At 36.9% G+C, this 12,820-nt stretch overlaps 1 protein-coding gene and 1 non-coding gene across 5 annotated transcripts in view; both read right to left on the reverse strand.

Moving 5' to 3' along the window:
• The window catches only part of TBCK (TBC1 domain containing kinase), a 243,483-nt gene that overhangs the window by 38,032 nt on the left and 192,631 nt on the right, over positions 1 to 12,820 (reverse strand). For all 4 annotated transcript variants that reach the window (XM_032400952.1, XM_032400950.1, XM_032400951.1 and 1 more), the window contains one exon: positions 1,176 to 1,351. In XM_032400952.1, coding sequence (XP_032256843.1) covers positions 1,176 to 1,351 — 176 coding nt within the window. The remainder of the gene's footprint in view (positions 1 to 1,175; positions 1,352 to 12,820) is intronic.
• LOC116630346 lies at positions 5,238 to 5,362 on the reverse strand. The gene has a single exon (XR_004298943.1). It is a non-coding gene; the product is annotated as a small nucleolar RNA SNORA71 (small nucleolar RNA).

The raw sequence follows: 12,820 nt of genomic DNA on the forward strand, positions 1-12,820 counted from the left end.
TATTTTAAACCCTTGAAATAACAGATAAGAACTTTTACAGCAGGAGTTCCTGGACCTGTCAACTGGAATTTAATGGTGCTTTTGGGAATCCACTCATCTACTCTGCTAAGGAATTTCCAGTATCCCTGAAGACCTAACAACGAGGGACATAAACATTTAGGCTCTCTCCAAACTCAGTAGTCTTTCACAAGTGAGGGAAAATAAAAAGTAGTAAATTTTCACAAAAATGTATCATTTGAAATAGCAGACTCCCAAATTGTATTCTTAATAATCTAAGATTCTATGGATTGCTTCAGGAGTTCAGTAAATGTACAGCTTAAATTTCATTTTAGGATTTCAAAAATTGTGATTGTAAATATGCACATGAAAACTCATATGCCAATTTTAGCATATAAGAAACCACTAATCTATTAACCCTCATTTTCATAGAACTCTCATTTATAGTTAGTAAATGATATAAATATTAACTTACAAAGAAAATCACTTAAAATTTCTTCATTTATATTTTATGAAATGAATTTCTAAGAAAGAATTTATTTTAAAGGGAGTTACCCTGTTAAAAAAATTTTGAAAATCATTTTACCTATATTCTAGAGTATGGAGAATCGAGGCATGCTTCATGAGAATCTGACAGATGAAGATATAAGCAGAAAGATTAAACTGCTACTATTTTGTAACTGTTCATACTTTAATGCCAAGCAAAATCCCAAGAAGTTACGGTATATTTAATAGTAAAATGTCAGTAAAAAATACTTTAATATATTCTCTAAAGACAATATTTTGAAAATTGTAATAAATATAAGTTCAAAGTTGAGATCTGTCAATCTCTCTTTCTAGGCTACGAAATAGGCCGGTTAAATAGTCTTCATCTTTGCCAAAATTTTATCTATAGCAAGAAGGATTCAAATATCCCCAAGAACAGCAATATACACTAGAGAAACACAAAAACCAAGAAAATGTCCCAATATTCTGGTGTTATCTGGAAGCCATTTTAAGGTCATGCAATGTTATATTATGCAAGTCTATTCTGGCATCTAGTTTGAGAGTTATTTAGCTATTTGAATTCACAGGAATCCCAGATATGTTCATTGTTTTTGCCACACACCCTTAAAATGGAAAGGAAACAGTATGAGTAAGGCACTAGCATCCTTTAAAACCACATGTGTAAAGGATACTCTTCACTATTCCGGATGTCAACTACCAGGAGCTTTGGTTTACTGGACTTTGTCTTCTTGGTGGGTGTTTTGAAATGGCCTGTCACTGTGAGTTCACACAAGTCAATCAGGTCCTCTGCTGAAATCCGGGGTGATACTTCTGACTTTAGGTCATTTAATGGGATAGATTCTCTTGACTGAAAAAAATACACAAACAACACAAATATTGAGAATAATACAGAGAGACAAACTATAGCCAATATAGAATATCTGTAGGCTCTTGATATCAATCATTATAGCATATAGGAGAACAGGAAACTGAATCTCACTTTAGTGGTCTACTGTGTAACTGTATTCTTTACTACTGAGGTTTACTTACTCACAGAGGAAAGCATTCTTCTTTTGGTTCACTACAGCTCCTGGCTCAAATTTTATGGAAAGAGATGAAGTAGATTTTTCCTTATGAGAGCACTGTGTATCTTTAAAGACAGCTCCTTTAAGTACATTTCACTTTTCTTCAAGTATAATTACTATTGTTGTGAATCACATTAATTAAAACTCTGGTAATATAAGAAATTGCATTGTAACTCAGTATACATACTAATTAAAGAACCTGGTTCTAATATACACATTAGACTTTTATAACATAATTTATGTCACATATGGATAGTTGAGCAGAAATTAGATTTTCAGAGACAAATGCAGAGCAACATAACACTTTCTTAGATAGTAAACAAAAATGACAATGTATCTTAATTGTGAAGGAGGTAAAATCAGACTCCAGACAATCAAGCCAGTACTTTGGTCTATGTGACTATTACATGGTGTAAGATTGATTCAGATTAAGGGCTATTTACAACCGTTCTCCACATTATTTAGTAGGGAGAGGGAATTTCTTCCCCCCATAAAAGGCAATGCAATACAACTCAACTCAATTCAACCTAAATTTATGGAGCACTAGTAGTCACTCTTGAAAACTTATTTAACATAACTTGAGAATTTAAGAACTTTCAAAATTCACTTGATTGAAAACATAGGGATTCAAAAGAAAAAATGTATTTATATGCTTAAGTTTTCAAAACTGAGTCTATTATCTCATTTACTCGTTTTCTCTGTTTTCACAATTCTGTTGTAGGATACCACATTTAGAATTTCCAATTTAGAATTTCTAGGCAGGAGAGAATAAAGCATATGGATCATTTATCAGACTTTTTAAAAGAGCTTTTATTTAAATTCCAGTTAGTTAACATACAGTGTAATATTAGTTTCAGGTGTAGAACATAGTGCTTCAGCACTTCTATACCACACCCAGTGCTCATCACTACAAGTGCACTCCTTAATCCCCATCACCTAGCTAACCCATCCTGTGCTTCACTCCCCCACACCCTGCCCTGTAACCATCCATTCAGACAGACTTATTTTCAAAAAAATTTGTTTTCGGTTGTAGTTTCAATGTCAGCTCTCATTCCTTGGGTTTCTCTGACTATGCCGTAAATTCTTTAGTGGTGAAGCACATTTTCTCCCACTTCATTAACTTTTAAATAGAAATGGAAATTGCTAAGCTTTGTGGGTTTATGGCTCTTAATAAAATATACACATTAGAAATTTTAATTTTTTAATGTAAAGAATTAAATCTACTTAAATATTCTGAATTTAAAAATGCTTCAGAAAGATAAAAGAACTTTAAAATCAGCTGGCCATACAATCAATGCTTCCATCTCCTTTTTTGTTAGATTGCGATCTCAATAAGTATTTTTCCCAGCCTTCACATGAAGTCATACATTTATGAAGATAAAATAAGAACTTCTGATTATCCTAGTTCTGCTTTTAGTCATTTAGTGATGAATGCGGCATTTCAAACAGAGGTTTCGTCTGAATGAAAGATGTGCCCTGGCTGATGAAGAAGAGAATTTGACAGAGAATTTGACCAGAGTATTCTCTATGAAGAACTGATTTAAGAAAGATCTGACCTTGGCATTGGTTCCAATCAAATGTATCATATATAAGGAGTTTCTCAAAGGAAAGAGCAATTGTTACATGAAATGGTAAGAGTAGAAGAAGAGAGGAATCACTGACAAATTCATAACTTTCTGAACTTTTGTGAGTGTATATAAATGAAGAACATGACACATGCAAATTCCTCTGTGAATTAATTTTAAGAGATTAGTAAGTTAGACTTAGGACAAATTATATTACTTTGCTTTATGAAGAAAATAATTATGATACTAAAAATTACAGAATCTAGTTTCTCTTTATTAAGACAATTTTATATGCAATTTTACTATTCATTGTATAATTTCCACTTAGAGGTACAAAAATAAAACTTCCTCTGTACAACTTTTGTTTCACTTAGTACAATTGACATTGGCATTTTCCTGTGTGACTGGGTTTCAAACTCATGGGGCTTTGTTTATGGACAGTGGATGGGAATTTATTATTATTATTATTTTATTTTATTTTTTTTTAAAGATTTTATTTATTTATTCGACAGAGAAAGACACAGCGAGAGAGGGAACACAAGCAGGGGGAGTGTGAGAGGGAGAAGCAGGCTTCCTGCAGAGCAGGGAGCCCGATGTGGGGCTCGATCCCAGGACCCTGGGATCATGACCTGAGCCGAAGGCAGACACTTAATGACTGAGCCACCCAGGCGCCCCTATTATTTATTTATTTAAATATTTTATTTATTTGAGAGAGAGACAGAGATAGCGAGAGAGAGCACAAGTGGGGAAAAGAGGGAGAAGCAGGCTCCCTGCTGAGCAGGAAGCCAGACCCAGGGCTCGATCCCAAGACTCCAGGATCTTGACCTGAGCTGAAGGCAGACGCTAACCAACTGAGCCACTCAGGCGCCCCAACAGTGGACAAGAATTTAAACTAACTATAGAACAACTCTGGAAATATCTATTAGTTTATCATTTCTGCCCAAGAACCTATATATACAATGCATATTAAGCCTAGACATCCAAATATCACAAGCCAATTTGTCTGGGAGCTACTCCTTTTAAAAAAATTCATATTTTATAGCCAACCTAGAGTCAGAGTTTTTGCTGTTGTTGTTTTGTTTTGTTTGCAAGTCTTTAAGGTTTACTGAATAGGTGGGCAGAGAGGAAAGTGATGAGAAGCTGCAATTCAAGAGAAAAAGTCTTGGTCATTAAAGTCATTCCAGGCATAGCAGAGGGACACGGGGCTGGCCTTCCCTGTCCATCGCCTCTCAGGATACTGTTGTCAGCCAGCTGAAGTGGACCCTGGCCCCAGCCTCAATGCCTTCCCTCTGATCTCCTCTGTGAAGAGTTGATCCATGATGCTCTGAGTGGAGAGCAGGAGGCACTCTGGGGATGCTTCATGTGGGGATTCCTTCTCCATTCTCTGCCCCTCTGGTGTTCACAAATACCACCAAGAGAATCTTGGGGAGAAACATCAGCAAACCCAAGAGTCACTGACTCATGGCTTTGGGACTTACTTCAATAGCCTCTGGATCTAAGACTGACCTTGGGGCCCCATGGCCTAATGACTGGCTGATAAGATGATACCTCTCATGGAACCTCTGCACATGCAGACCCACCTGGGACCTCCTGATCCAGGTTCTTCCTGAGGTTACCTCTCACATACATGGAACAGCAGTCATGAGATACTCCTGCAGGGGACAAGAAGCACTTGGCACTGCTTACATGCCCAAGAAACTGTTATATTCACCAAGAGGAAAACACTGGGAAAATCTTGGTCTTAGGAGGTGAATGCACTGAAAGCCTGCCTCCCTCCATCTACCTTGTGCTCAGTCACCCAAGGCTGTCCCATTTTGAAACCTCTGAACATAAAGAAAACCTTGTAACTTTTCCTTCACCTGCAGACCAGAACATAGGCAGCCTGTAATCACCTCAAATGCAGGGGCAGAAAAGGACATAGGGCTGCTGAAATTAAGAGATCAGTGTCAGAAGACCACAGTTGTGTTCCACAACCAACTCAGACATGCACTGAGGCAGGACCCACTCTTGTTCTCCCTTTTTAAAGCCTCATAGAAACCACACTGAGCCAGGCAAAGAGAGCATGCAATAAGACAACACCTAAAAGGTGGTGGAGAGGAGGAAGTGTGAGAAAGCTCCAGAGTTTGGAAGGCACAGGAATGGACCCTCCAAACACTGGGAAGCGCTTTCAGCAACTCCTCTCCCTGCACTATCAATGACCAGGACACAGAAGAGACCATGATCACTTTTTTTTTTTTTTTTTTTAATAGTCAAGGTGTTCTTTTTTTTTTTCTCTCTTTTTTTAAATTTTTTATTGTTATGTTAATCCCCATACATTACATCATTAGTTTTAGATATAGTGTTCCATGATTCATTGTTTGTGCATAACACCCAGTGCTCCATGCAGAACGTGCCCTCCTCAATACCCATCACCAGGCTAACCCATCCTCCCAACCCCTCTGCTGGAGTGGGGGGTGGGGTGGGAGGGATGGGGTGACTGGGTGATGGACACTGGGGAGGGTATGTGTTCTGGTAAGCGCTGTGAATTGTGCAAGACTGTTGAATCGCAGATCTGTACCTCTGAAACAAATAATGCAATATATGTTAAGAAAGAAAAAAAGAAGAAGAAGAATGTAGCAGGAGGGGAAGAATGAAGGGGGGGAAATCGGAGGGGGAGAAGAACCATGAGAGACAATGGACTCTGAAAAACAAACTGAGGGATCACTTTTGAATGCGGATGGAGTCAGAATTTACTTAGCAGTGTCACTGAAAAAGAAATCATCCTTCAGTAGAGTGGGCTCTCTGAAATGACTATCTGGATATATTAGTTATAATCCTAACTAAGCAAGGAAAAATCTAAACCTGGTAACAAGACAGGCATTTTGCTATGTACATTAAAGTATCATAAAGTACATAAAGTACAGTAAAGTATAATGTACATAAAGTACATTAATGACTTGGTCGTGATACCTGAGAATCTGAAATGGTAGAGTTTAATGAGCGTATGTCTGTATACCCTTATGTTGAGTATGTAACCAGCAACCATAAGGGTATAACTGTATACACTTATGTTTTATATGTAAGGGCTCTTAAATAACTATAACGGCATTTTAAGTGTGAGAATACAGGGCTGGTATCTAGAACACTCCTTCCATATTTCCTGTCATGGATTCTGGCACTAACTTTAACCTGGTTACCAAAGATAGAAATATGGAAATAAGCACAGATACTTTGTTCTTCCTTATTCCTCATTCCAATCTAACATATCCCCAAGTTCCACCAGAATACCTCTTGAATATGTTCCCTGATTCATTGCCCTGTCTCAAGGATTCATCATTTCTTACATGGACTCTAGAAGCAGTTTGCCTCTCTCTCTCTATCCCCCTTTTCTCTACTTCCCTGTCACCTAGTCATTCCTTCTAATTCATCTTCCAAATACCATTTGAGTTAAAAATAAAAATCTGATCATGTCACTTTTATAATTAAAAAAACCTCAATGGCTTCCAGACATTGATAGAATGAACTCAGAATTCCTTAGTATAGCATGTAAAGCCCTTTATGAATTAAACCCTGTCTATAGGCGGGAGACCATAGACCTCGGAGTTAGATTACCTGGATTCAAATCTTGGCCACCCCACTTATTAGTAGGTGTCTTTGGGTGTGATATTTAACTTCTCTGTCCAAGTCCTTTATCTATAAAGTGGGGAAAAGGTGCCAAACACATTTTTCCCCCAAATAATTCTATCTCATTTTAAAAGGGAATCTATATGATATAACAACCATTCCAAGGCAAAGAAAACAGTGAAGTGCCCCAGGGCATTTTTATTAAGCTACCTTAACCTAATACTTAAATCTGACAAAGACAGCACTAAACACACACATACATAATATTTTTTATGACTAAAGATTTTTTTTTTTTTTAAATCTCAAAACTAGAAAACTGAATGCAGTACCAGTTTGAAAGAATGACATACTAAAACCAAGTAGGGGCATGTTACAGGAAGGGTGGCTCAATATTAGGATAATTTTTAAAATAATTCATTACCTTTCATTAGGCAAAGGACACAAAGTATATAACAGCACTACAATTGACCTAAAGCCATATGTGATAAAACTCAGCATTTGTTCTCAATTTTAGAAAAAGAAAAACTAATGGTAAACATGTATCAGAAAAGTTAATTAGATGACAAAAGATGTTCTTTATTTCAAATATTTGACATTCTACTTAATGATGAACCACAGAGGTAGACTTATTAAAATGAAAATGCAAAAATATAGCTATCAGCATTATTATTTGTTACTGTTAATAGAAGTTGCTTCTGAGACAATAAGAAAAATAAATAAGGGGTATAAATATTGGAAAAGAAGAAATAAATTATTTTTATTTTTAGGTGATACAATAGTATTCTTAGAAATCTGGAATAATTAAAGGAAAATACAATAAAATTGGTAAGAATTTGGTAAGGCTTTAGTTACAACATCCATACCACAAAATCATTAGTTTTTCTATGGCAGCAGAAGCCAGTCAGAAAATACAATGAGCAAAAGCTTTCATTCGCAGTATCAGAACATCTCTCCAAAATAAAACATTTAGAAGTAAGTAGATCACATTTAAAGAAAATAAAACAGTTTCATGATGGGCATTTGAAAAAACAGAGCTATAAGATGTTATCTAGAAAGAAATAGTCACTATTATAAGAACTTCATTTTTCTTTGGAGCAATGTATTAATATAAAACAATTTTATCAGACTCTTAAAAAGGATCTTTTTTTCAATTTTGAAATGTAAATTGTAAAATTCATTTGACAGACCAAATAAGTGTGAATGTCAAGGAAATATTGAAAGATAATACATTGTTATATATTAAAACTGTATAATATTAACAGTATGGTACTGTACCAGAATAGACCAAAAGATTAACAGGACATAATGGGGTAACAGAAGCAGACTCAAATACACAAGTATTTGCTGAAAGAATAGGATGCCATGTCAATCACTAGGGCAAGGATGTATTATTTAGGACACAGTGTTTGTAAAACTTACTCTCTAAAGTCACTTGGAAATTAAGGATTCCAAAAGCTATTTATAGCACTGGGTAATAAATGAGGCCAGTAGTGCTGCTTTCAGAAGAGACGTGATAGATCTGATAGTTTCTTGAAAGTTTTGAGAGCAAAGTATTGTTTATTAAATATCTACTTTATAATTCAAGAAGTTAAAATAAGAGCACAGAAAGTGACATACATTGCGTTCATCTATAGAGAGAGATCAATCTGAATGTTGAGCAAAAACAATTTTTTTAAAAAGACTAATAAATCTCACTGAATAATTAGAATTGGAATAGTAACTGGAATACTAAAATACTCTTCTAAAAGAAAGGTGGAAATATGAATCATAAAGTATGAACGGCAAAAGTAAGCATATTTATGAAGCAAGGAACATCACAGGCTAACCATGTATTTAATAATGTATATTTCAACACAGTAAAAATATACTTTTTCTTGAGGACAACTTGTAAAAGCAAATATCTACTCAAAGATTTTTTCAAGTGACATATAATATTTCTAGGAGAGAGACTGGATCAATGTAAATAGGCTGATGACAACACAGAGCCAGGTACCTCAATAGCTTGAATTTCTTGTATTTCTTTCTATTTCCCATAGCAAAAATAATAGGGCCCTCCCCAGCAAAGGTGCTAAGATGTTTGATAAATAATTACATGAATGTATAAAAGAATGAAGAGTGATGTTGTCTCTATGTTGAAACAAAGAGATATCAGATAACAGAAGCCATCAACAAAGGCCAACACCACCTCCCCTAGGGCTAACTGAAAAGGAACAGAAGTACTTTACTAATTCAAACTATCACCCCAGCAACACCTTTCCTCCCAGTCTATATAAGGAGATTTAGTTGGGGGGGTGGTGTCAACTTTGTGGAAAGCACAGTGTTCAGAATCAGATGTACCTCCCTTTGCATCCCACAGGGTAGAGGAGTGGGTATTTCTGGACACTCAAACCGCCCCTCACAAGGCAAATGAGGGTAAGTGCCAATGACAATCATTTGCGGAGATTTGGGCATACCTGAAAGAAGGGGTGGCTGACATTCTGTTGTAGAAGAATATCTGCTTACACAGAAGACATTAATCTGGCCTCTCTGAGCAGGAAGAAGGGAGACATGGCAGTGCTGAGAGAAGGGGTGGTAGACACCATCTCTGACCTTTAGTTGCTAGGCTGTACAGTGAGAATAATGACACTTGCCTTATTTACCTTACAAATTTTCTGTAAGGAGCAATTGGCATAACAGGTACAAAAAATGTTTGGTAGACTGTAGATCTTTATATAAAATAAGTTGTTGTATTGTATCTCAATGAAGCAGCTTGAATTTCACGGTAGTCTTGTTATAGTCTAATTTTGAATGAATCATCAATTAACAGATATTTAACTAGTCTGTGCTTGCCATCTTGAGAGAGATAAAATATCCTTTCTACCTCAAAGAACCTGCAATCTGGTTGTAAAGTCAAGACTAACATAAATGAAGCGGTAAAACTATACAATGACAGAAAACATTTATATAATGCTTACTCTGTGCTAGTCACTGTGATAAACATTTGATATACATGAACTCATTTAAGTCATGCAACAATCCTATGAGATAGGTTTTATTATTTTGCTCACTTTATAGATGAGGAAACTGGGGCACAGAGAGGTAAAATAACTTATATAATATATAATCATAAATAACAGAGATAGGATTCAAATTGGGTCAGTCTGGCTCTGGAGTTTGGGCGCCTAACTACAGGATTCCATGTATGGAATCACAGGTACATAGTATGGGAATTCAGACGAAGGAAGAAATGTAATATGGGCAGAAATAGTTAGCAAAATATAGGTGGAGCAAGTAGGACTTGGTTAGGAGAAATCAGTAGGGTTTAGATAAGTAGAAAAGAGAAAGAAGAGTGGTGCATAAGTGGATAACTCTTAAGAGTTCTGAAGTGTGAATGAACAAGGAAATGTTCCATAAATAATTATTGAGCACTTACTAGGTACCACACATTGTGAGTGGGATACATTAATGAACAAAACAAAGATAGATGTTCTTATAGAACTTATACTCAATAGGTATGAAAAAGACAATGAACAGACTAGTCTTACTGAGCTGAGCACCCACCCTGGGAATTAGAGGGAAATAGTATTGAATAGGTGGGTAGGAAACAGATCATGAGGGCTCTGAAAGATGAAGAAGCTTGAGGATATAACAAATGGGTAAGTACTGCAGGATTTTTGGATGAATGTGTCACATTAACAGCAATATCTTAGGAAGACTAATTTGGGCCTTGGCCGCCCTTTGCTGTGGCTGGGATCTCATGGGAAGAGCAGCGGGTACAGCTGTAGCTTGGTGTTCCGGCTACAGTCGAAGCAGGAGGGCTCTCCTCACACAAGTGCTTCCTCATGGAGAGGTTAGAGCTGTGGCAGTCACAGGCCTGGGCTGCCCCTTCCCTGCCTCAGGCTCCTCAGTTGGCTCGCCCTCTGGTGCTCCCAGAGATCAGTACAGGCAGTAGGTTGAAATGGAAAGCACAGAGATTGAAGGCAAGATGGCGGAGGAGTAGGAGACCTAAATTTCGTCTTGTCCCAGGAATTCAGCTAGATAGGTATCAAACCATTCTGAACACCTACGAACTCAACAGGAGATCTATGAAAAGAATAGCAGCAACTCTCTGAACAGAAAAATGACCACTTTCTGGAAGGTCTCTTCTGATTTGTTTAGTGTATCTTTTTCTGGGGTTGTTGTTACCCTGTTAGCATTTTGTTCTCTCATTCATCTATTCTCCTCTGGACAAAATGACAAGACGGAAAAACTCACCTCAAAAAAGAACAAGAGGCAGTACTGACTGCCAGGGACCTAATCAATACGGACATTAGTAAGATGTCGGAACTAGACTTCAGAATGATGATTATAAAGATACTAGCTGGGCTTGAAAAAAGCATGGAAATACTACAGAAACCCTTTCTGAAGAAATAAAAGAACTAAAATCTAACCAAGTCGAAATCAAAAAGGTTATTAATGAGGTGCAATTAAAAATGGAGGCTCTAACTGCTAGGATAAATGAGGCAGAAGAGAGAATTAGTGATATAGAAGACACAATGATGGAGAATAAAGAAGCTGAGAAAAAGATAAACAACTACTGGACCATGAGGGCAGAATTTGAGAGATAAGTGATACCATAAGACGAAACAACATTAGAATAATTGGGATCCCAGAAGAAGAAGAAAGAGAGAGAGGGGCAGAAGGTATATTGGAGCAAATTATAGCAGAGAACTTCCCTAATCTGGGGAAGGAAACAGGCATCAAAATCCAGAGGAGGCATAGAGAACCCCTCTCAAAATCAATAAAAATAGGTCAACACCCCGACATCTAATAGTAAAACTTATGAGTCTCAGAGACAAAGAGAAAATCCTGAAAGGAGCTCAGGAGAAGAGATCTGTAACCTACAATGGTAGAAACATTAGATTGGCAACAGACCTATCCACAGAGACCTGGCAGGCCAGAAAGGACTGGCATGATATATTCAGAGCACTAAATGAGAAAAATATGCAGCCAAGAATACTATATCCAGCTAGGCTGTCATTGAAAATAGAAGGAGAGATAAAAAGCTTCCAGGACAAACAAAAACTAAAGGAATTTGCAAACATGAAACCAGCCCTACAAGAGATATTGAAAGGGGTCCTCTAAGCAAAGAGAGAGCCTAAAGTAACATAGACCAGAAAGGAACACAGACAATATACAGTAACAGCCACCTTACAGGTAATACCATGGCCCTAAATTCATATCTTTCAGTAACTACCCAGAATGGAAATGGGCTAAATGCCCCAATCAAAAGACACAGGGTATCAGATTGGATAAAAAAGCAAGACCCATCGAGATGCTGTCTGCAAGAGACTCATTTTAGACCCAAAGACACCTCCAGAGTGAAAGTGAGGGGGTGGAAAACCATTTACCATGCTAATGGACACCAAAAGAAAGCTGGGGTGGCAATCCTTATATCAGACAAATTAGATTTTAAACCAAAGACTATAATAAGAGATGAGGAAGGACACTATATCCTACTTAAAGGGTCTATCCAACAAGAAGATCTAACAATTGTAAATATCCATGCCCCTAACATGGGAGCAGCCAATTATATAAGGCAATTAATAACAAAAGCAAAGAAACACATTGACAACAATACAATAATAGTAGGGGACTTTAACACCCCCCTCACTGAAATGGACAGATCATCTAAGCAAAAGATCAACAAGGAAATAAAGACGTTAAATGACACACTGGAACAAATAGACTTCACAGATATATTCAGAACATTCCATCCCAAAGCAACAGAATACACATTCTTCTCTAGTGCCCATGGAACATTCTCCAGAATAGATCACATCCTAGGTCACAAATCAGGTCTCAACTGGTACCAAAAGATTGGGATCATTCCCTGCATATTTTCAGACCACAATGCTTTGAAACTAGAACTCAATCACAAGAGGAAAGTCAGAAAGAACTCAAATACATGGAGGCTAAAGAGCATCCTACTAAAGAATGAATGGGTCAACCAGGAAATAAAAGAAGAATTAAAAAAATTCATGGAAACCAATGAAAATGAAAACACAACTGTTCAAAATCTTTGGGATGCAGCAAAGGCAGTCCTAAGAGGAAAGTATATAGCAA

This window comes from Phoca vitulina, unplaced genomic scaffold, assembly GCF_004348235.1.
Source record: "Phoca vitulina isolate PV1807 unplaced genomic scaffold, GSC_HSeal_1.0 scaffold3, whole genome shotgun sequence".
Lineage (NCBI taxonomy): Eukaryota > Metazoa > Chordata > Mammalia > Carnivora > Phocidae > Phoca > Phoca vitulina.